This window comes from Cyanistes caeruleus, chromosome 26 (genome assembly GCF_971803275.1).
Source record: "Cyanistes caeruleus chromosome 26, bCyaCae1.hap1.1, whole genome shotgun sequence".
NCBI classification, from domain to species: domain Eukaryota; kingdom Metazoa; phylum Chordata; class Aves; order Passeriformes; family Paridae; genus Cyanistes; species Cyanistes caeruleus.
In genome coordinates, this window is record NC_141726.1 from 5,060,119 (window position 1) to 5,086,111 (window position 25,993).

The 25,993-nt window shown below is 51.5% G+C and overlaps 1 protein-coding gene across 1 annotated transcript in view; it reads left to right on the plus strand.

The window, feature by feature from the left end:
* The first annotated feature begins 4,022 nt into the window (after window positions 1–4,022).
* Window positions 4,023–25,993, plus strand: part of GRHL3 (grainyhead like transcription factor 3) — a 28,281-nt gene continuing 6,310 nt past the window's right edge. Inside the window, exons 1-9 of the mRNA XM_023941177.2 lie at window positions 4,023–4,199; window positions 5,602–5,803; window positions 18,895–19,081; window positions 19,647–19,708; window positions 21,656–21,992; window positions 22,175–22,254; window positions 23,780–23,933; window positions 24,388–24,499; window positions 24,649–24,743. Of these exons, the coding sequence (XP_023796945.1) occupies window positions 5,787–5,803; window positions 18,895–19,081; window positions 19,647–19,708; window positions 21,656–21,992; window positions 22,175–22,254; window positions 23,780–23,933; window positions 24,388–24,499; window positions 24,649–24,743 (1,044 nt within the window). The 5' untranslated portion in view covers window positions 4,023–4,199; window positions 5,602–5,786. The remainder of the gene's footprint in view (window positions 4,200–5,601; window positions 5,804–18,894; window positions 19,082–19,646; window positions 19,709–21,655; window positions 21,993–22,174; window positions 22,255–23,779; window positions 23,934–24,387; window positions 24,500–24,648; window positions 24,744–25,993) is intronic.

Consider the following 25,993-nt stretch of genomic DNA (forward strand, 5'->3'; position numbering starts at 1 on the left):
AGCAGGAGAAGGTGGCTGGGCTGGGATTGCCAACTCCAGGGAGAGCAGGGGATGAACTCAGGCCAGAGAATGAAAAGTGAAGCTTCTTCCAGCAGGAGAAGGTGGCTGGGCTGGGGGTGATGTTTGTTTGTTTAACTGGAGCTGCCTGCCCCTGAGCTGGGTCACTTGTTTGCAACCCAAACTCGATACTGGGTGAGAACTGGTAGAACTTGCTAAGGACAACAGGAATTTTCCTAAAGCCCCCTGGGCTACAACAGATAATAACAAACTGGCCTGACTCTATTAAAAAGACATTTAAGCATCGGGTCACGTTGTTTTAGTGGTGCTGGGATCCAGCAGAGCCAGCTGGATTCCCAGGAATCCTGCAGGTAGAGGCTGGAAAACCGCTGGGAAAGGACCACTGAGGGGTTTGTCCCTCTTGATTTCTCCAGAAGGCCAAATCCTCCTTTTCCTTTCCCTCATTATTCCCCTGGCACTGCAGAGACACCAGTGGAGCTCTGCTGTGCCAACAGAGGGAAGGGCAGCGCTGCCAGGCTCAGCCTTGCAGCCCCAGGAAGTTTTAGTTCATCTTTTTGTTCTGCCTTCCCCAGGAAAAGGCTCTGGAGACACAGGGAGCCTCACTGGGAGGGATGATCTGGTTTGGATATCAAAGGATTGAATAGCACAAGGTGTGTTTTTTTTTGCTGGAAAAGCACCTGAAGCAGCCCCATCTCACTTTAACCCGCTCCAGGCTGCTTTCCTCTATTAATTGCTGAAATGTTTTAATAACCTTTGGTCAAAGACAATTCCTGGCACATCACAGGACAGCTGGGAAGGATGTTTGACAGCTGTCAGTGGGAAAAGCCGTGTATCCTAAAGGGATTAGAGTCCTTGCTTTGAAGTTCTTTACAAGTTCTACAGCAGAGAAGGCAGACTGGGAACAGGGAATGGCTCAGGTGAGGTCACCCCACAAACGGGTGGCAGAGGGAGAAACAGAATTGGGATGTGAGGACCAGGCTGCTCCTGGTGATGAATTAAACATCCAGGGGTGGTCCCAGCTGGCTCTGCAGGGCTGGAGACCCTCTGGGTGCTGCTGTCTCCATCCTGGAGCTGCTGCTGCCTCCCTCACATGCAGCTAATCCCAGTCTGCCCCTGGCTGTTTAAAGAGGGTTTAACAAGGCAAACACAAGAGCAGCCCTGTTGCCTTAGAGAGGGTGTAGCTGTGAGCAAAATTTGGCCCTCTCTTTTAAACCCTGCAGTTTGTCTTGACTGCTGCATGCTTTATTTTTAGAGCATCATAAAAGGCTTTTGTTCCAGGGTATATTTAACAGGGGAGTGGAGGGGAAGTGGGAGGGTTTTGTTCACAGAGAATGTATCTCTTGGTCTCTTTCTTCTATCCCACCCCCTCAGCAGATACTCTTGGAGGGTGGAGTATAAATGGGAAAAAAAAAAAAAAATAGGAGAGAAAATAATAATTAGAAATACTGAAATCACAGTCAAAGGGATTGTCTGGGCGTCCAGGCCTGGAGGCCTCCGAGGCGCCACAAAATTCACATTATCACAAAAAAGACACAAAAGGTGCCCAAGAGGATGGAAGAGGCAGGCAGGGGTGGTCCTGTCTGGCAGGAGCAGAGCCCAGTGCCACATCCCAGCCACGCTGGGCTGGCCCTCAGCCTCCTCCCAGGGCTGGCACCGAGGCTTTGCCAGCAGAGAGGGGTCTGGAGGCTTTGTTCTGGTTCTGTTCTGGTTCTGTTCTGGTTCTGGTTCTGTTCTGGGGGAGCTGCTCTGCAGAGCTGAACCAAACCCAGGCTTTGTTCTGGTTCTGTTCTGGTTCTGTTCTGGTTCTGCTTCTGTTCTGGGGGAGCTGCTCTGCAGAGCTGAACCAAACCCAGGCTTTGTTCTGGTTCTGTTCTGGTTCTGTTCTGGTTCTGTTCTGGGGGAGCTGCTCTGCAGAGCTGAACCAAACCCAGGTCTGGAGGCTTTGTTCTGTTTGTTCTGGTTCTGTTCTGGTTCTGTTCTGGTTCTGTTCTGGTTCTGGGGGAGCTGCTTTGCAGAACTGAACCAAACCCAGGTCTGGAGGCTTTGTTCTGGTTCTGTTCTGGTTCTGTTCTGGGGGAGCTGCTCTGCAGAGCTGAACCAAACCCAGGGTTTGTTCTGGTTCTGTTCTGGTTCTGGGGGAGCTGCTCTGCAGAGCTGAACCAAACCCAGGTCTGGAGGCTTTGTTCTGGTTCTGTTCTGGTTCTGTTCTGGTTCTGTTCTGGTTCTGTTCTGGTTCTGTTCTGTTTTGGGGGAGCTGCTCTGCAGAGCTGAACCAAACCCAGTGTGGCACAGGACACCTCGCACTGAGACAAAACCTGGCCCTGCTCAGCCCTGCCAGACACATTTCTCTCTCTTTTCTCTGTCACCCTTCTCCCCTGGGAGCTCAGAGCCCTTTCCCTGCCCGCTCTGGCTCTGGCAGCATTTTCTCCTCCTTCTGTAAAGGTTGGAAGAAACTCAGAAATGCCCCGAGGGGATGTTGCAGCTCTGCAATAACCAGAGCCGGTGAAATCCTCTCTGCCTGGATGGGGTAAAGGACAAGGACTCAGAGCTGCCGGTGTGGGCACCAGGAGCTTCGTTCATTTGGAGATGCCACCAGGGAATTGATCAGCTGCTCCACAAACTCCACAGGTTAAAGCTTTCCTTGGCTGGGCAGGACTCGGCCCTGCCCGTGCCAGGGGCTGCGACTGCTTGGGATCTCTGAGGTCCCTCCCAGCCCACCCCAGCCCACGATTCTCCAGGGGCTCCTTCAGCTGGTCTTGGGCACCCCAGAGCTGTGACACCCCAGTGATGTGACACCCCCTGATCCGTGACACCCCAGAGCTGTGACACCCCAGAGCTGTGACACCCCAGAGCTGTGACACCCCAGAGCTGTGACACCCCTGATCTGTGACACCCCAGAGCTGTGACACCCCCAGATCCGTGACACCCCAGAGCTGTGACACCCCCAGAACTGTGACACCCCAGAGCTGTGACACCCCAGAGCTGTGACACCCCAGTGATGTGACACCCCAGAGCTGTGACACCCCAGATCCGTGACACCCCAGTGATGTGACACCCCCAGAGCTGTGACACCCCCGGATCCGTGACACCCCAGTGATGTGACACCCCCAGAGCTGTGACACCCCAGAGCTGTGACACCCCAGATCTGTGACACCCCCTGATCTGTGACACCCCAGACCTGTGACACCCCAGAGCTGTGACACCCCCTGATCTGTGACACCCCAGAACTGTGACACCCCAGATCCGTGACACCCCAGACCTGTGACACCCCAGATCCGTGACACCCCAGAGCTGTGACACCCCAGAGCTGTGACACCCCCGGATCTGTGACACCCCAGATCCGTGACACCCCCAGACCTGTGACACCCCAGACCTGTGACACCCCAGATCCGTGACACCCCAGTGATGTGACACCCCAGATCCGTGACACCCCAGACCTGTGACACCCCCAGACCTGTGACACCCCAGTGATGTGACACCCCCAGAACTGTGACACCCCAGAGCTGTGACACCCCAGACCCGTGACACCCCAGATCTGTGACACCCCAGAGCTGTGACACCCCAGAGCTGTGACACCCCAGACCTGTGACACCCCAGATCCGTGACACCCCAGACCTGTGACACCCCAGATCTGTGACACCCCAGACCTGTGACACCCCAGACCCGTGACACCCCAGAGCTGTGACACCCCCAGAGCTGTGACACCCCAGATCTGTGACACCCCAGAGCTGTGACACCCCAGAACTGTGACACCCCAGATCCGTGACACCCCAGAGCCGTGACACCCCAGAGCTGTGACACCCCAGAGCCGTGACACCCCAGAGCTGTGACACCCCAGAACTGTGACACCCCAGAGCTGTGACACCCCCGGATCCGTGACACCCGAGGTGCCGAGCAGCGGGCCAGGAGCCCGGGGGGCCAGGAGCCCGGGGGGCCAGCAGCACCCAGCCGCCATGCGGCTGAGAACGAGGGGTGGAAACCTTTCCTTTTCCCTTTGTTTTAAGACTTGTACCAACCTGCCTGCCCAAATCCTCTCCTGCCTTCCAAATCCCGTCACCGTGAGTCACCGAGCCCATCCTCTGCCTCCTCATTGCAACACGGATGACAGAAACCATCCAGCCAGAGCCCTTCAAGCCCTGCTGAGTTTTGTTTTATTGCACAAACCTTTTCCCCGTGTGCAGGTGAGTTTGTGCAGAGGTGTTCTCTGGGCGCTATTCCCGCAGCCCATTCCCAAAATTCCCTCTGGAATGGCAGGCAGAGAAAGGATATTCCACATCCTGAGACATCCAGAGAGAGGATTTCTGAGCCAGGATATTTATGGGATGAAGTTAGGGGGGGTTAAAATTCATTTTTTAAGGGTGGGGGAATCTCCTCGTGGTTCTGGAGTGAGAGGAGCTGAGGAAAAACAGGAAAAGCTTTTCCTGTCAGTAAAATTCCCACGGAGAAACGAGAGGAAAGTTTCTCCTTCCCTAATTCATTCCTTTATAAAGAAATGTATTTTATCACTGTATTTATATATAAAGAAAACAGCAGAGGACAAACCAACCCCTAACTCCATATAGATAAATGTATTTTAACTGTGTATTTATATATAAAGAAAAGAGGATGAACCAACCCCCAACTCCTTAAAAATAAATGTATTTTAACTGTGTATTTATATATAAAGAGGATGAACCAACCCCTAACTCCATATAGATAAATGTATTTTAACTGTGTATTTATATATAAAGGAAAGAGGATGAACCAACCCCTAACTCCATATAGATAAATGTATTTTAACTGTGTATTTATATATAAAGAAAAGAGGATGAACCAACCCCTAACTCCATATAAATAAATGTATTTTAACCATTTATTTATATATAAAAGAGCAGAGGACGATCCAATCCCTAACTCCTTAAAAATAAATGTATTTTAACCTTGTATTTATATATAAAGAAAAGAGGACAAACCAACTCCCAGCTCTATAGAAATAAATGTACTTTAACTTTGTATTTATATATAAAGGAGTAGAGGCAAACCAACCCCCAGCTCCTTAAAAATAAATGTATTTTAACCATTTATTTATATATAAAGGAGTAGAGGACAAACTAAGCCCTAACCCCATATAAATAAATGTATTTTAACTGCATATTTATATATAAAGAAAAGAGGACAAACCAACCCCTAACTCCATATAAATAAATGTATTTTAACTTTGTATTTATATATAAAGAGAAGAGGACAAACCAACCCCCAGCTCTATAGAAATGAATGTATTTTAACTTTGTATTTATATATAAAGAGAAGAGGACAAACCAACCCCCAGCTCAATAGAAATAAATGTATTTTAACTTTGTATTTATATATAAAGGAGTAGAGGACAAACCAACCCCTAACTCCATATAAATAAATGTATTTTAACTTTGTATTTATATATAAAGAAAGGAGTAGAGGACAAACCAAGCCCCAATTCCTTACAAATGCCAACTCCTTGGCACGGCAAACCATGGAACGCATCCACCAAACTGAAACTCATTATCCCAGCCATGAATCCTTGATTCCACCCCTTTATCCTCTCTCCCCTGGGGCTTTTTCCGGCAGGGACAGGGTTACTGTGCACCTGTCTGGGTGTACCTGTCCCAGGGCACCTGTCCCTGCAGCCAATCCGGGCTGTGCCGCCCCACCTGCGCTGTGCTCTCCATAAATCAAACACCTCGCAGGGAAATGTGTGTGTGAGCAGCCTGAGCACAGCCCTGCGCTGCCTCTGCTCCGGCCACCGCCGAAAAATGTCCAATCAACTCGAGTAAGTGATGCTTTCATTCTCTTTTTTATCGTTTTGCTCGCTGCCGGGTTTGGAGGAGAGTCCGGGGTTGTTCCTCTGGTGGGGAAGGGAGGGAAGAATGGGATGGGTTTTTCCTGATTCCCTGCCTGGGCTGCTGCTGCTCCGGGGATAAATCACTTTTAGGAATTAATCGCTTTTAGGAATTAATCGCTTCTTAGGAGTCAATCACTCCTTAGGAGTCAATCACTTTTAGGAATTAATCGCTTTTAGGAATTAATCACTTTGATTATTCAATCGCTTTTGGGAATTAATCACTTTTGGGAATTAATCGCTTTTAGGAATCAGTCACTTCTTAGGAATTAATCACTTTTAGGATTCAATCACTTTTAGAAATCAGTCACTTTTAGGAATCAGTCACTTCTTAGGAATTAATCACTTTTAGGATTCAATCACTTTTAGGAATCAGTCACTTTTAGGAATTAATCACTTTTAGGAATCAGTCACTTCTTAGGAATCAATCACTTTTAGGAATCAGTCACTTCTTAGGAATTAATCACTTTTAAAAATCAGTCACTTCTTAGGAATTAATCGCTTCTTAGGAACCAATCACTCTTAGGAATCAAATCACTTTTAGGAATCAGTTGCTTCTTAGGAGTCACTAATCACTCCTTTTTTTATTTGGGACTTCTTAAAAATCACATTCCTGGTTACTTTTTTTATCCCCAGTCTAAAAGTGACACATGGGGTTTTTATCTGGAGGAAATCTGCTCTGTCTCTGTCCAGCAAAATCAAACAGGAGTTACAGGAATCTGCTTTAATTTCCTTTATTTTGAGAAAAAAACTTTCCAAACTATTTACCAATCTCTATTTTCTAGGGGTGGGGATTGTTTTGTGTCTTTTTTGTTGTTTTTGTTGTGAGTTTTATTATTTTTTAATTTTTTTTTTCAGTTTGTTTGGGTGGAAGTTTTTTTCCCCCTTTCTTTGGGTTTTTTTTTTTGTTTGTTTTGCGATTTGGTTTTTGGGTGTTTTTTTTATTGTTTGTTTGAGTTTTATTGTTAAATAAATGAATTAACACTATGACCTGATCAAATAATTTAAATTTTTTTAAAATAAGAAAAAGCTTTTAACACCTATCAACTCTCATTTCTAACCTGGGGCACCCCCAGAATATTTTGGAGTTTTGAATGCTGATGGTATCAACATCCAAATAAACACCAAATATCAGATTGCTGTGACAGGGTGTGGGAAACAGCGAAAAAAAGCTGCGAAATTCTGCTGTCAATCGGTGCCAAATGGGTTAAAACCCCGAATGAAGGATTTGTGGGTTAAAATATTTATCAAGAAATAGAAATGCTGTCTATTTGTGTAGGAATCGGGTGCTTCCGAGGTGTTTTTTGGGAGAAAACCACACGCCTGTGTGTGTTTACAAGCCTGACAGAGCTGCTGTGTCAGCCGATCTCCTCTTAATTAAAAACCCAGTAATTATTATTTTATGTAAATCATGGGATCGATCTGCTCGGATTGATTGAAAACCTGTGATTGGAATTTTCCCTTTTTGGAAGTTTTTGGGTAATTTCTAAGCAATAAATGGGTGGGTTTGAGAGCGAGGGCTTGGCTCACGGAGTGTGTGCGATTGATGGATTTATCGCTAATTACAATTGATGGATTTATCGCTAATTACAATTGATGGATTTATCGCTAATTACGGCCCGGGGAATTACACGGCTGCTGATTCTGCCTCTCTAACGGGCTGTTAACCCCTGAGCCTGCCCGGGGATGGGAACAGTCAGCAGTGTCACCCTGACCATCCCAGGGTTAGGGAACAGTCAGCAGTGTCACCCTGATCCTCCCTGGGATGGGAACAGTCAGCAGTATCACCCTGAGCCTGCCCGGGGATGGGAACAGTCAGCAGTGTCACCCTGACCATCCCAGGGATGGGAACAGTCAGCAGTGTCACCCTGACCTAACCCGGGTTAGGGAACAGTCAGCAGTGTCACCCTGAGCTAACCAGGGATGGGAACAGTCAGCAGTGTCACCCTGAGCTAACAAGGGATGGGAACAGTCAGCAGTGTCACCCTGACCTAACCCGGGTTAGGGAACAGTCAGCAGTGTCACCCTGACCTAACCAGGGATGGGAACAGTCAGCAGTGTCACCCTGACCATCCCAGGGATGGGAACAGTCAGCAGTGTCACCCTGACCTAACCAGGGATGGGAACAGTCAGCAGTGTCACCCTGACCTAACCAGGGATGGGAACAGTCAGCAGTGTCACCCTGACCTAACCAGGGATGGGAACAGTCAGCAGTGTCACCCTGACCTAACCAGGGATGGGAACAGTCAGCAGTGTCACCCTGACCCTCCCAGGGATGGGAACAGTCAGCAGTGTCACCCTGACCTAACCAGGGTTAGGGAACAGTCAGCAGTGTCACCCTGACCATCCCAGGGATGGGAACAGTCAGCAGTGTCACCCTGACCATCCCAGGGATGGGAACAGTCAGCAGTGTCACCCTGACCATCCCAGGGATGGGAACAGTCAGCAGTGTCACCCTGACCTAACCAGGGATGGGAACAGTCAGCAGTGTCACCCTGAGCTAACCAGGGATGGGAACAGTCAGCAGTGTCACCCTGACCTAACCAGGGATGGGAACAGTCAGCAGTGTCACCCTGACCTAACCAGGGATGGGAACAGTCAGCAGTGTCACCCTGACCTAACCAGGGATGGGAACAGTCAGCAGTGTCACCCTGAGCCTGCCCGGGGATGGGAACAGTCAGCAGTGACACCCTGACCCAACCAGGGATGGGAACAGTCAGCAGTGTCACCCTGACCATCCCAGGGATGGGAACAGTCAGCAGTGTCACCCTGAGCTAACCAGGGATGGGAACAGTCAGCAGTGTCACCCTGACCATCCCAGGGATGGGAACAGTCAGCAGTGTCACCCTGACCTAACCAGGGATGGGAACAGTCAGCAGTGTCACCCTGACCATCCCAGGGATGGGAACAGTCAGCAGTGTCACCCTGACCATCCCAGGGATGGGAACAGTCAGCAGTGTCACCCTGACCTAACCAGGGTTAGGGAACAGTCAGCAGTGTCACCCTGACCTAACCAGGGATGGGAACAGTCAGCAGTGTCACCCTGACCTAACCCGGGTTAGGGAACAGTCAGCAGTGTCACCCTGACCATCCCAGGGATGGGAACAGTCAGCAGTGTCACCCTGACCATCCCAGGGTTAGGGAACAGTCAGCAGTGTCACCCTGACCCAACCAGGGATGGGAACAGTCAGCAGTGTCACCCTGACCCAACCAGGGATGGGAACAGTCAGCAGTGTCACCCTGACCATCCCAGGGATGGGAACAGTCAGCAGTGTCACCCTGACCTAACCAGGGATGGGAACAGTCAGCAGTGTCACCCTGACCCAACCAGGGATGGGAACAGTCAGCAGTGTCACCCTGACCTAACCAGGGTTAGGGAACAGTCAGCAGTGTCACCCTGACCTAACCAGGGTTAGGGAACAGTCAGCAGTGTCACCCTGACCCAACCAGGGATGGGAACAGTCAGCAGTGTCACCCTGACCTAACCAGGGATGGGAACAGTCAGCAGTGTCACCCTGACCTAACCAGGGTTAGGGAACAGTCAGCAGTGTCACCCTGACCTAACCAGGGTTAGGGAACAGTCAGCAGTGTCACCCTGACCCAACCAGGGATGGGAACAGTCAGCAGTGTCACCCTGAGCTAACCAGGGATGGGAACAGTCAGCAGCGTCACCCTGACCCAACCAGGGATGGGAACAGTCAGCAGCGTCACCCTGAGCTAACCAGGGATGGGAACAGTCAGCAGTGTCACCCTGACCTAACCAGGGTTAGGGAACAGTCAGCAGTGTCACCCTGAGCTAACCAGGGATGGGAACAGTCAGCAGTGTCACCCTGACCATCCCAGGGATGGAGACACCCCCAAAAGCCAAGGGCTCCGTACGAGCTTTCTGCAGAAATTCATCCTTTGGGAGGACACGACTGCAGAGCTTTGAAAACTTCAGCGTTTTTTAAAAAAACCCCGAATTTTTAAAAGCTTTTCGCTTTATTTCGGTGGGGATTAAAAGCGTCTGGAGGAGCCGGGGGCTGTGCCCGGCCGGGGCCAGGGCAGGGCAGGGCCTGGGGGAATATTTGGGCTCAAAATGAGCTGCAGGAGATCCCCGAAAGCTCCCCGGGGCTCCCGGCGGGAGATAAGGGAGCTGGAATTTCTTGGGACCCAAAGCCCAGGGAGAATTTCAGCCCTGGGTTTACTCTCCGGGGCAGGAAGCTGAGAAGAGGCTGCTAAAGGGGCTCAAAGAGCTGCGAATTTGGGGATAATCAGCGGGGTGGAGCTCTGCAGGCTCCGGCTGCAGCCTCGGAGCGCTCTCGGTGCCCCGCACGCTGCTCCTGCCACCCCCGGCCTGAGCCGGCAACATCTGCCCAGATGTGGCTGATGTTCCCAAGCTGTGCTGTCCCCATTTCTCCTGCCACCCCCGGCCTGAGCCGGCAACATCTGCCCAGATGTGGCTGATGTCTCGGAGCTGTGCTGTCCCCATTTCTCCTGCCACCCCCGGCCTGAGCAGGGAACATCTGCCCAGATGTGGCTGATGTTCCCGAGCCGTGCTGTCCCCATGTCTCCTGCCACCCCCAGTCTGAGCAGGGAACATCTGCCCAGATGTGGCTGATGTTCCCGAGCCACGCTGTCCCCATTTCTCCTGCCACCCCCGGCCTGAGCCGGCAACATCTGCCCAGATGTGGCTGATGTCTCGGAGCTGTGCTGTCCCCATTTCTCCTGCCACCCCCGGCCTGAGCCGGCAACATCTGCCCAGATGTGGCTGATGTCTCGGAGCTGTGCTGTCCCCATGTCTCCTGCCACCCCCGGTCTGAGCAGGGAACATCTGCCCAGATGTGGCTGATGTCTCGGAGCTGTGCTGTCCCCATTTCTCCTGCCACCCCCGGCCTGAGCAGGGAACATCTGCCCAGATGTGGCTGATGTTTCCGAGCCACGCTGTCCCCATTTCTCGCTATCCCCACCTCTCCCTTTGGGACTCGAATATTCCCGGAGAGGACCGGGAAGGGAGCAGCGTGGCCTGGGAGGGGGAGATGTTTTGCCTACTATAAAATATTCTTACTGCTGATTTCCATGCTCTTCTAAACCCTGTGTAACTCTGCCGTGCGTGGGCTGGAAGGAGTTAACCAGGAGTTACTCCCAGTTGTGGTTTTGTGGTCGAAACCATGATCGCCAGAAGCAAATTTTTGTCATGCATAAGGTGTGTTATTAAAACTTGAGTTATGCTCCTGGTGAATGAAAAGTTAAAGCCCTTTTATAAAATCCTGGCAGCAAAGCACACAAGGGATAACCGTGCTGGAGCAAGGGAGGCTGGCTTGGATTTTTTATTTTTATTATTTTATTTTTTTTTTTTTTTAAGTTATGTAAAGAGAAAAAGAGATTTGTAAATTAAAGAAACAACAATCAAATAACTGCTATGCAATTCCCAACAAAGGAGTAAAATCCCTCTGAATAAACTCCAGACTCAAAGCAGGAGTGAATCAACATTTGCACAGGATCTCTGCTTTGATGCTTTGGGTCACATTTTCGGCTGCTTGGTCCATGGGAGTGATTCCAGGGGAATTTGCAGAATGAAAGCTGCTCCTCTGAGGAGGATCTGCTCCTGCTGAGATCCAGCTGGGGCTTGAATTGTTCATCTGTGTAAAATACTCATCCAAAAATGAATACTTGTACCTGGATTGCACCTGCCAGCCCTTGGGATCAGCTGATTGCCAGGGACAGGGATCCTGGAATTGTGTGTGCTCAAGGAGGAAAAAGGCAACAGCTGAAAAATGTTAATCAGTGGAACTCATTATTGAACAGGTGATTATATCCCATTGCTCACAGCCAAGTTTCCAAGGCTTGGAGGATTAGAAATATGGCAGAGATCGGGGTTCAGTGGGATGTGGGGAAGGAATTCCTCCCTGGGAAGGTGAGGAGGCCCTGGCAGAGGTGCCCAGAGCAGCTGTGGCTGTCCCTGGATCCCTGGCAGTGCCCAAGGCCAGGCTGGACAGGGCTGGGAGCTCCTGGGACAGTGGCAGTGTCCCTGCCATGGCAGGGGTGGCACTGGATGATCCCTTCCAGCCCAACCCAAACCACTCCAGGGTTCTGTGATGGTTCATTTCTTGTCCCTTTAGGTGTCAGTGCTGTTCTGGCTGTAGCTCAGATTACGGGGGGTGAGGCTGATCCCAAACCCATCCCTGTCCCCGCTGTGTTCCCACCTCGAGTGCTGAGAGCACCCAGCACTGACCCTGAGCCTCCTGCTCTGCCCTTCTTCCTCTCCATCCCTCTGCCCTGGCAGTGTGAGCTCTGCAGAAATGCCTGATTTTATGGGGCTGTGCCTCCAGTGGGGTGAATCAGGTTTGCTTGGCAGAAACTCTGGCTGAAGCACTTTGTGCTGGGGTTGTTTTTGCTGTTAAACAACAAAGCAAAGGGCCCTGTGCTCACTGCACATGGAGGGCAGGGACAGAGTGAACCTCGTGGGACAGCTGGGCAGCTGAGATTGCTCCAGGATGGGAAGAGAGAGGGAAAAGCACAGGGGGAGAGCCTGGCTGTGCTCAGCTGAGGGGGAAGAGCTGCTGGCAGAGCGTGGAACAGGGGCAGGGCAGGGAGCAGCTGCTCCATGTGAGCCTCCTGTCAAGTGTCCTGCCCTGGAACAGCTTCCTGGAGCCTCTTGGGCAACAGGATCCACCTGTCCCACCTTCAGCAGGGCACAGAGCCCGTGGCAGGCCTGAGCTCTGCCTGCTCAGGGCAGCGGGGAGGGATCAGCACATCCCTGCAGTGGGGGGACCCCCCTGTGACTGAGCACAGAGCTCTGGGGCTGAAACCTCCAATCTCTGCTCTCCTTACCACAGCATCCTCAGAAATGTGTGACATCCTCAGTGTGTCACTGCAGCAGGATGTGCTGAGGGAAGCAGAGAACCTTGAGTAAAGCTGGGCTTTGTTCTAAGCAGAGATAACCCAGAACTGGCTTAAAAAAAACCCACATTGCTTGAAGAGCAGTAAAAAAGAAACAAATTCTGTTGCAGAAGTTTGTGTATCGTGGCTACCACTGGTGAGTTTGAAATCCAAATCTTGTAAAACTGTGAATATTTAAAAATTTATTTTATTTAAAAGTCATAACTGTTGGAGTTAGAGAATATACCAAAATTACCTGTGTCATCTTCTTTTTGGTGGGTGAAGGACTGGGAGCCTCAGTGCAAGGTGTGATGTGAGGGGTTGTGTCCAGGAATAACTGCACATGAAGTGTCTTTATCTGTCCACAATGGAAATAGGAATGACAGCGAGGTTTTCAGCAATATTTCAGAAGTTCCAGGTGGGAGCAGATGCTCAGGGCCTGTTTTTGTGTCTCCCTTGGGAGTCAGATATCCCTGAAACCCAGGACACCCCAAAACGGAACCACCAGAAACTGCATCTGGAAAGAATCAGCCGTAATTCCCAAATGCAAAGGGATTCTGTGCTGTAATTTGTCCTGTGGGGCAGGGGAGGGACTGCAGCAGGACTGCTCTGTGCTGGGATGGGGTGGCTGGATCCCCCCAGGGTGATGTTATCGGGTAAATCCCAGCTGGTGTCCCCCAAGCATCACAGCCTGGATGGTGTCAGGAACCCTCCAGATTCACAGCAGAGGTTCAGGGCTGGTTCTGTTCTCCCATCTTTGCTGAGCAGCCCAGGATGAGGCATTTCAGTGTCAACCCCTGTCCTCAGGCCCTTGTGCTGTGATAATCAAGAGCTACAAAAGCAGGAGTTAGGCTGGTGTGAAAAAGGACGAATATTTGAGCTGGTTTGGGGTTTTTTGGTAAGTAATCCAAGAGGATCAGGAGAAGGGGGATCCCTGCACATTCCCCAGGCAGCTCCTGCCCCTGGGGAGGTGTCACAGATCAGCCTGCAGAGCTTCCCAGCTGGATCTGCTGGGCTGGGGGATCCAGTGCCCACCCCAGCCTCATCACTGAGCCCCTTTGGGAATCAGGAACCACTTCCCAAAAGGGTTCCCAAAAGGGTTCCCAAATGTTCCCAAAAGGGTTCTCAAAAGGGTTCCCAAATGTTCCCAAAAGGGATCCCAAAAGGGTTCCCAAATGTTCCCAAAAGGGTTCTCAAAAGGGTTCCCAAATGTTCCCAAGAGGGTTCCCAAATGTTCCCAAATGTTCCCAAATGTTCCCAAGAGGGTTCCCAAATGTTCCCAAAAGGGTTCCCAAATGTTCCCAAATGTTCCCAAGAGGGTTCCCAAATGTTCCCAAATGTTCCCAAGAGGGTTCCCAAATGTTCCCAAATGTTCCCAAGAGGGTTCATCGCTGCCCCAGGCTGGCTGGGGTGGGGGCCTGGGGTCCCTCCTGTGCCACACAGGATCCAGGGAAGGAGAAGCTCCTGTGGGTGAAGCATTGCTGGGAATCTTCAGGTGGCTGAGCTGAGCTAACCCTGGGGCTGAGGGTGAAATGCCCCTGCACAAACCCAGGACAGAGCCCACATTGTTCCCCAGCTGCCAGAGAAAATATCCCAGAAAATCTCCTGTAGGCAGTGCAGCTCTGGGGCCATGAGACACATCACGGTCTCCTGGGCCCGTGGATTGACACCGTGTTGTGCTTGGCACCCCAGCAGTGTTTTCCATCCTTAGTCTGTGTTTGTTGTGTTTCTTTCTGTGGTTTTTTTCCTGGTTCTGTCTCAGTTTGGATTTTTGCCTGGCTGTGTGAGTGGGGCTGTGACAATGCACTCACTGCTGGCTGTGCTGTCACCTTGTCCTCAGGTGTGCTCCTTCATTAAACCTGCAAAGAAATCACAAAATCACAATTTAGCTGAGAGGTTTGGCTTCAGTAATGAGGCCACTCTGGGGATGTTGTGTTCCTGACAGGGTTTACAGGCTGAAATCTCTGCCCAGCTGCTGGCCTTGCCCCGTCCAGGGCAGTGCTGATCCTCCCCTGGATTTCTGACAAGAACGTGGGGAACACCAGGGCTATTTCAAGAGAGGAGATGCCCAAACCCAGAGCTGATGAAACCCCCACAGGAGCTGCCTGGGGCATCCCTGAGCTCCTCAGGGCTGGGATCTCTGTTCTGTGGCTCTGAATTCCTGCTCTCCGTGGATTCCTTGCTGCTTTGACAATTTGATGCTGCTCTGTAGCCACCAGCATCTGGCATGGCCAATATTTAGGTTGGAGGCTTAATCAGGTGTAGTGGAGAGAACAAAGGCAGCAACACAAAGCTCAAAGGGCAGCAAAGCCTCCCACAGAAACCCAGCAAAGGCAGAGGGAACACAAGGGATCTTTCCTGCTTGGCTGATGTCCCCACCTGGACCCTTTGGGCATGTTCTCCTGTCCCAGCACAGCCCTGAGTGTTTATCCATCACCAGGAGAAATTGGGGAAACAGAGGTGGGGTGGGAGCGGGAAAGGGGCTGGGATCACCTTGTGTCACACTCCCAAGTGTTTGGAAACAAACAGACTGCTCCCTGCCCCAAATCCTGCTCTGCTCCCGGTGTTTGTGTTTCCCTGGCCAGGGAAAGGAGCTCTGGCTCAGCCAAACAGAGCTGGGAGCTTGGGATGGGCAAACACGGCCTGGCCACGTGCAGGGGGCATCACAGGCAGCGAGGAAAGTAAAGTTCAGCTGTGTTTGGATCTGGATTTGGGTGGATCTTTCCTGAAGCTGTGCTGCACAGAGGCTGCTGATGGCATCTAGGGGAGCAAACTGATGAGTGTCCTGTAGGTCCTGGTGCCAAAAAGGTGCTTCAGACATGTCAGACACCTGCTGATCTCCAATCACCCTCCCTCTGCAGGTACTGGGCAGCCCTGGTGACCTTTGGGAACAGGGTCAGAGCAGGGCTGAGCTCTGAGGACAGTAAATGGGGTGGAGGTTCCCTGACCCCCCTGCAGGGTGGTTCTGAGGGATGCACACAGCTCCAGGCACACATCCCAGTGCCTCCCAGGGATCTCTGGAACAGAAAGAAGCTGGGATAAAGGTGCAATTCCTGTCATTTGTGCCACTCCTCAGCTGGGTGAATCCCAGCCTTGCTGGGACCAGTGCAGTTCCCAGTGCATGGAGCAGCTGCTCTGACTTTGAGGGCCCCTGTGGGTTCTGAGCACCAGGAAACTGCTGGGGCAGCTGAGATGATGCTGTGTCCATCCTGCTGTGTCCATCCTGCTGTGTCCATCCTGCTGTGTCCATCCTGCTGTCCTCATCCTCCTGTGCCCATCCTGCTGTCCCCATCCTGCTGTCCCCATCCTGCTGTCCCCATCCTGCTGTGTCCATCCTGCTGTCCCCATCCTGCTGTCCCCATCCTGCTGTGCCCATCCTGCTGTCCCCATCCTGCTGTCCCCATCCTGCTGTCCCCATCCTGCTGTCCCCATCCTGCTGTCCCCATCCTGCTGTGCCCATCCTGCTGTGCCCATCCTGCTGTGCCCATCCTGCTGTGCCCATCCTGCTGTGCCCATCCTGCTGTGTCCATCCTGCTGTGTCCATCCTGCTGTCCCCATCCTGCTGTCCCCATCCTGCTGTGTCCATCCTGCTGTGTCCATCCTGCTGTGTCCATCCTGCTGTGCCCATCCTGCTGTCCCCATCCTGCTGTCCCCATCCTGCTGTCCCCATCCTGCTGTCCCCATCCTGCTGTGCCCATCCTGCTGTGCCCATCCTGCTGTGCCCATCCTGCTGTGTCCATCCTGCTGTGCCCATCCTGCTGTCCCCATCCTGCTGTCCCCATCCTGCTGTGTCCATCCTGCTGTGTCCATCCTGCTGTGTCCATCCTGCTGTCCCCATCCTGCTGTGCCCATCCTGCTGTGCCCATCCTGCTGTGCCCATCCTGCTGTCCCCATCCTGCTGTCCCCATCCTGTTGTCCCCATCCTGCTGTCCCCATCCTGCTGTCCCCATCCTGCTGTGTCCATCCTGCTGTGTCCATCCTGCTGTGTCCATCCTGCTGTGTCCATCCTGCTGTGCCCATCCTGCTGTCCCCATCCTGCTGTGTCCATCCTGCTGTCCCCATCCTGCTGTCCCCATCCTGCTGTCCCCATCCTGCTGTCCCCATCCTGCTGTCCCCATCCTGCTGTCCCTGCTGGACTCTCGTGCCAGGAGCACCAATGTGTGCCCACGCTCTGGCTGGGCCAGGGAAGTGCCTTTGCTTTCTGCAAAATTCCCTTGTGCCTCATCCCATGGCTTCCCCCAGCAGAGGTGAGGGCAGGGAGCAGAAGGGAATCACACAAGGAATGTTTTAGCTGAGGGAGAGTAAAGCTGCCAAGCATTTCTCCTCCTAACATTGGTGCTTTTTTAAGCTCCTGAATGCTTTGTTGGCCCATCCTGCCCTGCTGTGTCTCACCCTGAGCCCCAGCTCTGCTCTGCCTCATCCCTCCAGAGGATGGGATTGAGAGTGAGTGAGGATTCCTGTCCGGACAGGACCGAACAGCCCCGGCTCCCAAATCTGACTCATCCCCACGGCCCTGCTCGGAGACAGCAGCACAGGGAGGAGGGAGCCAGGGCTGCTGAGGAGCCCTAAAGACAACAAAACTCCCAAAAAACACCTGCTGGGTGAAACTGGGGCTGGGCAGAGCTGGGAGCAGCGGGCTCAGTCCCGTTATCCCGGTGCCAGCCCAGCCCTGGGCACAGAGAGCAGCAGGATCAGGAGCCTCGAGTCACCTGCAGGGCTGGTGCAGCTCAGGTGTGCAGGGAAAAGAAAAAGATTCCTTAAGGAAAAGGTGACAAGGACAGCAGAAACAGCCCTTGGAGGCCTCATGGAAAAAAATCAGCTGTAATTCCTGAGCTGCAAAGTGTTTGTGAGGCATCAGAGCAGGGATCTGAGCCAAGGAGAGCTCTGGGGTCGGATCCAGGAGCATCCCAAGCCACCCTGCACAGCTGAACGTGGTTTTGGTGCAGGGTGGCAGTGCCTGGTGACCATGGGGAGCTCCAGGGATGCCAGGTTCCTTCCAAGAAGAATTATTGTTCTATGAATGATTCACTTACAAGTCTAGACCAGGACTTATTACAAACACATGGAGAGTGGCTTGATGAAAACAATATATTCCTTATAAAAATGTCATTAAATTGTAGCATTCATTGCTGTAATCCTGAAGGTTTCCTTTGCCTTTCCATGAAAAAATCATCAGCAGGTGATGCCATGGTTTAACTCCAGTCAGCTCTTGGCAACTTTTCAGATTTAAAGAAGCTTTTTAAACCTTTCTGCTAATAAAACCCAGCCTTGCCCTTCCTGGACATTTCTCCTTTGAAGAAAAATGAATTTCTGTCCATGGAGAGGTTGTTTTGTGGTGAATGGTGTGAGCTGTGGCGGTGACAGCGGGTGCAGGTGACAGGAAGGTGTGACAGGAGCTCTGTGGATGTGGTGGGATCCAGTCAAAGGCTGGACTCGATGATCTTTTCCAAGCTAAACAATTCCATGATTCCAAGCTCCCAGGGAATGCTGGGCTGGCTGCTGGCAGGGTTTGCTGGAGGAAAAGGAGAGATGACCAGTGTTTGGGTAATTAAGTGTCTGACAGTTTATTAACATAAGATGGAGAGGCCTGGAGAAAGTGCCAGAAATGAGGACAGGCAGGGCATTATTTTGGTGTGTTGCTTCTCACGTAGTCCCACGAGCCTCACCTCAGTCAGGAATTTTTTAGTGGAAGGGAGGGGGTTGCAATCTGCCTGTCTGCTTCCCTCTGAGTAAAATCATCTGCAAATGATTGGGGAAAAGTCATTTAAAAACCATGAAGTGCAGCAAAGGAAAATGATGAGGTTCATGTGGGCACTGAGTGCCTGTGTCTGACTGTGGGCTGTGCTGGCCTGGAGCTCCACATCCAAGGGAAAACTCTTCCCTGATCCCTTTTTAGTGCCCAGCACCCTGGGACAGTGCAGGGTGGACCTGGAGGAAGGAGCAGCTGATGAGGTTTCACCTCCTTGGGCAGGAGAGAGGGAGCAGCTGCCCCTGGAGAGGCTCTGGCCTGATTTTGGATGGAGGTGGTGATCCCAAAGGCTCTGGGAGTTCAGGACCAGGAGAACATCCCTCCCCCATCCCACATTCCCTTTGGGAAGCCTTTGCTGTGTTCCTGGAAACCTCTGGGGGAAACGCTCCTCCCTCATTCCCCTTGCCCTCAGTTTTAGATCCGTGCGCCTGATGAAGAATGACACCATGAACTTCCAGAAATTCCCCTACACCAGCGAAGATGAAGCCTGGAAAACCTACCTGGAGAACCCCCTGACTGCAGCCACCAAGGCCATGATGAGGGTGAACGGGGACGACGACAGCGTGGCCGCCCTCAGCCTCCTCTACGACTACTACATGGTGAGAGCCCCTGGCTGGGGCAAAAAAGGGGTAAAAAGGGGTAAAAAGGGGTAAAAAGGGGTAAAAAGGGGTAAAAAGGTGAAGAATTGTGTTCCCTGAGTTGTTTATCCAACACCACACGGTGCCACCAGTATCCCCAGTGGTAAACTGAGGCACAAACCAGCATTTTGAGGGAATCCAGAACTTCTGGAGAGCCTGAACCCAGGTTTTGGTTTGAGTCTTATTTTACCCACAAGGAGCAGCAGTGCTTGGAGGGCCACAGGTTTTATTCTGCCAGCACTGCTGTGGATGGAGCTCTGAGAAATGAGGATTTGATTTATCCCTGACTGGGAGCAATAGGAATGATGTTTCCACTCACTTGGGTGTTTTTTAAGGACCCAGAACGAGCTGCTGTGGCTTGTCCAAGGTTATTTGTGAAGCCAGCAGCAGCCCAGGGGAGAGCCCAGCTCTGCTGTTTGTTATTAACTCTGGGGTTTTGTCTGGGAGACTTCACTTGCTAATTCTGCTCTGTTTTCCATCAATAAAATCCAACACTGACCCAACTCTTTGCTCTGCCTTGTCCCAGGTCCCGAAGGAGAAGAGGATTCTCCCAGCTGGGATGATGGGACGCAATGACCTGGCAAAGAGGTTGGCTTCAGTTCCTGCTCTCTGGAGCTGCCTCACTCTCCTGCAGCTGCTGAAATGCAGGATGGGGCTCTGAGCTTGCAGAAAATAGACATCAAAGCACGGTGTTATTACCAGCAACAGTGCAGCTCATTAACCCTGAGACACACATTAAAATTCTTTAGGCCAGGTCCCAAGCGGGTATAAATGGAGCTACACCCATTTACACACCTGAGCATGTGGCTGGCTGTTCACAGGGGTTGTGCTGATTTGCAGCAGCTGAAGAAATTCCCTTTATTTCCTATTTTGTGACAATTGCAAAGGGAAGAAGGATTGAGCACTGGCAGCAAGAAGGGAATGGCCAAATCCTCGTTCATTCCCTGGGCTGATGAGAATCTCTGTTCCACTCTCCCAGGATTCTGTTCCAGTGACTCCCATTTGTCCTTTGAGGTTTTCAGATAATTAGCTATTAAATTAATGGCTCATTTGCCACTGTGAGTTCAGTTCCCCTTCCTGGATGCTGTGTATTTTGGCACTGTCAGTTTTTAACCACTTGACAGAATAAACTTCAAGTGATACTTCATTCCTTCAGAAGTAAACTGAGTTAAGTTTTTGTTCTTGCTTCCTAAGAAGTAAAAACTGATCCTGGTTTTGGTTTTTGCTTCCTAAGAAGTAAAAACTGATCCTGGTTTTGGTTTTTGCTTCCTAAGAAGTAAACTGATCCTGGTTTTGGTTTTTGCTTCCTAAGAAGTAAAAACTGATCCTGGTTTTGGTTTTTGCTTCCTAAGAAGTAAAAACTGATCCTGGTTTTGGTTTTTGCTTCCTAAGAAGTAAAAACTGATCCTGGTTTTGGTTTTTGCTTCCTAAGAAGTAAAAACTGATCCTGGTTTTGGTTTTTGCTTCCTAAGAAGTAAACTGATCCTGGTTTTGGTTTTTGCTTCCTAAGAAGTAAAAACTGATCCTGGTTTTGGTTTTTGCTTCCTAAGAAGTAAAAACTGATCCTGGTTTTGGTTTTTGCTTCCTAAGAAGTAAACTGATCCTGGTTTTGGTTTTTGCTTCCTAAGAAGTAAAAACTGATCCTGGTTTTGGTTTTTGCTTCCTAAGAAGTAAAAACTGATCCTGGTTTTGGTTTTTGCTTCCTAAGAAGTAAAAACTGATCCTGGTTTTGGTTTTTGCTTCCTAAGAAGTAAACTGATCCTGGTTTTGGTTTTTGCTTCCTAAGAAGTAAAAACTGATCCTGGTTTTGGTTTTTGCTTCCTAAGAAGTAAAAACTGATCCTGGTTTTGGTTTTTGCTTCCTAAGAAGTAAAAACTGATCCTGGTTTTGGTTTTTGCTTCCTAAGAAGTAAACTGATCCTGGTTTTGGTTTTTGCTTCCTAAGAAGTAAAAACTGATCCTGGTTTTGGTTTTTGCTTCCTAAGAAGTAAAAACTGATCCTGGTTTTGGTTTTTGCTTCCTAAGAAGTAAACTGATCCTGGTTTTGGTTTTTGCTTCCTAAGAAGTAAAAACTGATCCTGGTTTTGGTTTTTGCTTCCTAAGAAGTAAAAACTGATCCTGGTTTTGGTTTTTGCTTCCTAAGTTGCTGGAGTTTGGGAGTCTGTACAATAATTGTTTTTTCCTTTAAAAAAGGGTATAAAAAATTAACTTGCAGCATCAATGAGCCATAAACAGATTTATAATGGACAGCTCACACAGCAGTTACATTTCCTATCACCCCTGCTGCTCTGAGTGTGTGATGGCCTAAATAAAGCAAGAGTGGAAGTAGGCCCTGGATGTGCAGCCCCAAACCAAGTCCAAACCGTGTTCCCTGACTCCCTGTGATCATCCCTGACCTGCTGAGCACCTCTGGCTCCTGCTGACTGCCCTGGGAGCTGTGGGGAGATCCCCCAGGAGCTGCTGGGGCTGGCTCAGGGTCAGGCACTGCCACACCGTGCTGGGGGTGCCACTCTGAGCCAGGACCTCTGTCCAGCAGGCACTGCCACGGGATGGATTTTGAGCCTGAGATCCCCTCCTTCGATGGCTCAGCCCATCTCATGAAGCTCCTGTCAGAAAACGTCTCCATGGCCCAGGAGTTCTGCGAGCCCCCCAAGAAGAACGGCCTGAGCCTCGAAGGTGTCCCTGCTCCTCACAAGGCAGCCCTGCTCCCTCCAGGCACCAGCAAGCTGGAAGCCACCCCAGAAAACTTCCTGGTGGCCCCGGGGGACGTGTACGACAGCAGCTCCCTGAACTCGCTGTTCGAGAGCCTGCCCATGGCCCCCGCGCAGCAGCGCTGGCAGCCCGACAGCACCTTCAAGGAGGACCCCCAGGAGGTCAGGGCTGGGGATTCATCTGGGGGCACTGAGAGCTTTGCTTTTGTGTTGGAAGCTTGGTGGCACTCCTGTTGTGCTGATTTTGAAGCAGTGAGGCTCCCTGTTTTGCCTGCTGTGGTGTTTGGGAGGAGGTGGATGGACAAGGCAATGAGAGATTCTGATTTTGTGTTTGTTGTCTGCAGTCGCTGCTCTTCAGTGACATCCTCAAACCCCAGCCAGAGCCACCCTGCCCCGAGAGCTTCCCCACGGATGGAGTGAAGAGGTAACAGCAATCCAGGGGCTTGGGGATTCCAGAGAACTCCTGGCTCTGCCTCTCTCCTGCATCCCTTCCCCATCCCCAGTGCAGCCCTGGCAGTGCAAGCTGCAGATCCCGAGTTTTTGCAGATTTGTGGCTCCCTGGTGTTTTTGGGTGCTGCCCCGTGAGATTTTAGACCCAAAGCAGGGACTGATTGTTCTGTGCCCAGACTGGGGTCAGTGCAGGGCCAGCTGCTGTCACATCTCAGGGTGACAGCCCCTTCCCAGGGAGCTTGGCTGGGTGACACAGAGGGATCCAGCTGGCTGCACCATCTTCCCACAGGCCACGGAACGGGACAAATGACAGGGAAAAGGAGGCTGGCAGAGCATGAGGGTGATAATCAGCCTCCCCTAATCTAAGGCTTAGGTTCTCACTTAGCACTGTTAGTCAGCCTTGATTTTAGAGGGTGCCACTGCCTCTCATTCCTAAAACATGAGAGGGATTTCTTCCTCCTTTCCTCCCCTCTGCCAGGCAGAGCTTTGCTGCTCCAGATACCAAATCAAACCTCCCAGCAGGTAACATTATTTCACCTCCCACTTTTTATTTGCCTCCTGAGTCAGCTGACTGGGTGACTCAGCTGTCAGACGTGGGGATGTTCACACAGACAGCAGCGTCTCCTGAGCCAGAGGCTCCCTGCTCACTGTTTATTTGTGCACTCAACTTCTCTGGCTCTCCTGGCTCCAGATAAGAGGAGCTGCCAAGCCCATCTTCAGAGATGGCATCACAGGAGGTGGAGCAGGAAGAAGATGGGTTGGTGACTAAACAGGGCATTTGAAGGGTCTGAGTGAAGGCTCCTGTACAGGTGGTGGCTTGCACGGATTCCTCACAGCAGAAACCAGCTGTGGCCTCATGGTTTCAGTGCTCACAGCTGCTGGTGAAGGCACAAGAGCTTCTGAATTCAGGCTCTTTCAAACTCCCTTGCCAGCCATGACACCTGTGTGCCATTGCAAAGCTTTTCTGTAAAGATGAAACTTGGTGCCCACCACACTGAGGGTCCCACGAGCTGGGATTCTGAGTCCAGTTGTGCACAACCAAGCAGGTGTTGATGTCCTGCAGGTCCTTTTTCTACAGGACCATTAAGGGAGAGTCTTCCTGGCTCAGCCAGTTATAGGCATGGATTTGGAGACAGGAACCTGAGTTGAGGATGTTGTAAAAGCCTCATCACAGGTACCCATTTTTGTGTGTTTTGCTGTAGGCTGCTGCTTGAGCAATGCTTCTGTTGCCATCCACACAAAAATCCTGGCTGCAGTCACATCCAGGGGTTTGAAAGCCAAAAGCGAGGGGTAAAATGAGGCTGTTGGAGCAGTGCTGCTCCCCAGGGTGTTGGGGAGGATCAGAATGTGCTGTGCTGTGTCAGGGTGTGTGAGGTGGGGAATGGAGCAGAAACTGGAGCCTGTAACCCGCGGGGTGGAGGCTCCTGGGGCTCTGTTTTGCTTTTGCACTGAAACAGCAGCGTGTGCTTATTCATCCTTCTCTCTTTGTTCCATCCAAGTGACTTTGAATACACTCTGGGGTCACCCAAAGCCATTCACATCAAATCTGGGGACTCTCCCATGGCCTACCTCAACAAAGGACAGTTCTACCCCATCACACTGCGGACAGCTGGAGACAGCAAATGTTTGCACTTGTCCTCAAATAAAGTGAAGGTAAGAGTCAGAGACAGGCTGACAGCTGTGCTGACAGCTCTGGAATGGCACATCCAGCAGCTCCACTGGCCTGGGAACGGAGCTGAACACGAGCAGTAATGGCTTTGTGGCTCATGTTGGCTTAAAGGGATGAATGGGATGGATTCAGCCCCACGGGATAATCCTGTGCTGCACTGCAGAGCCTCTGTGGCAGCTGGGACTGCACAAAGGGCCAGTGGGGCCCTGCTGGGAAGAGCTCTGAGCCAGCTTCAGGGTCCCCATCCCGCTCCTGGGATGTGTGGCCAGCAAACCCCGAGATGAAGGTGCCAAATGGCTGAGCCCAACCCCCTTCCCTTGCCCTCCTCAGCTTCCCCAGTGTAAAATTTCATGTTTCACATGGGCCTGAGGGCAGTGCAGGGTGGGAGGGCCAGGAGGGCACTGCCCCTGCTCTGTGCTGAGCTGGGCTGTGTTGCAGAGCGTGGTGATGATCGTGTTTGACAATGAGAAGATCCCCACGGAGCAGCTGAAGTTCTGGAAGCACTGGCACTCCCGGCAGCCCACGGCCAAGCAGAGGGTCATCGACGTGGGTACGTGGGGCTGCCACTCCTGGGGGCTGCCACTCCTGGGGGCTTCCCTTGCTCTGGGACTCAGCCAGGACCAGGGTTTGGGGGTGGGAGGCCTGGGCAATGCCACCAGTTTCAGCCCCAGCATGAACTGCTCCTGCCCTGCCTTCCAGCTGACTGCAAGGAGAACTTCAACACGGTGCAGAACATCGAGGAGCTGGCCTACAACGCCCTGTCCTTCGTGTGGAACATCCACGAGGAAGCCAAGGTACAAACTGCCCGTGGAGGGGAGCTGGGAATGGTGCTCAGCAGAAGTGCAGCTCCCTCCTGACAGCCCAGGCTGTGCCCCAGGGCTCAGCTGAGGGACAGAGCCTCAGTGCCAGGCCCCAGGCGGTGTTTGCCTGCCAGGACAGCAGCAGGACACCGTGCCTTGCTGTGTGTTTAAGCACTGCCATGAGCTAATAAACACTCTGGGTACACCCAGACTGGCTCAGGGATGTTTTCTTAGTGCTGATGGATAACTCTGAAGAAGGGGTTTTGCAGCAATTCAGGGCTCTGCTCACGTGGACCTGCAGCCTGTTGAAATAACCCCCAGCTCAGGGAACAAAGAGCCCCTTCCAGGCTGGGTGATGCAGACAGGACTGACCCTGCTGTGCCTTGTGGGATGTGGAAAGGAGCCAGGCAGGTCACAAGATCCCTTTTCACCTTAAAACCGAGAGAAAGTTTATTACAGCAAAGTCTTTGCAGCTCTGCTGTCTCTTCTGCATCTCCTCAGTCTCTCATTAACACTTTGTATCTAGTGGGGATTGAAAAACAGCTGAAGTAACTAAGAAAAAAAAGAGAAAAGCATAAATACCCCAAGTCTCTGAAGCTTGGGAAAACCCTGCCTGCCTCTGGGATCTCAATGAGCCCAAAGGCAAGCTGGGTCTTTTACAACCCGAGAGGTTAACAAATGTCTTCAAGGCAGAGCTGTCAGAAATGGAAATATGTCAGGTATGTGGCAAGCCCTGGGGGCACCTCAGCAAAACTGGATTTAACTCTTAGCAGAAACTCTGCTCATGCACTGGCCTGGGGCAGGTAAAGGTGAGACTTCAGAGGGCTGGGAGTGAGGCAGGAGGGGTCAGGGGCTGGGAGCAGGACTCAGGTATTTGGGTGTTTGGGTTGTCCAAGGCACCTGTCACTTCTTCCAATCAACCTGCACCCCACAGCCAAGAGGTTTTCTTTCCTAGGAGCTGACATCAGGTTTCAGGGCTGAAATCCTCAGCTGAGAGAGCTCTGGGAGCTTCTCCAGCTGCAGATCTGTCCCCAGGGTCCAGGGGAATTCCAAGGTCACATCAGTGAATTGGCAGTTTGGAGATACAATTTGGATTAGAGCTGTGCTCAGCTTTTCTTCCAGGGTTCCCACTGGAGTTAACTCCCTCCTGGTGATAAAAGAGCTCAGTGTGGGATGAATATTTATTTAAGCAGCACTGCTGTGCAATTCCTGAGGCTGCAGCCTCGTCCTCCTCCCTTCCTGCA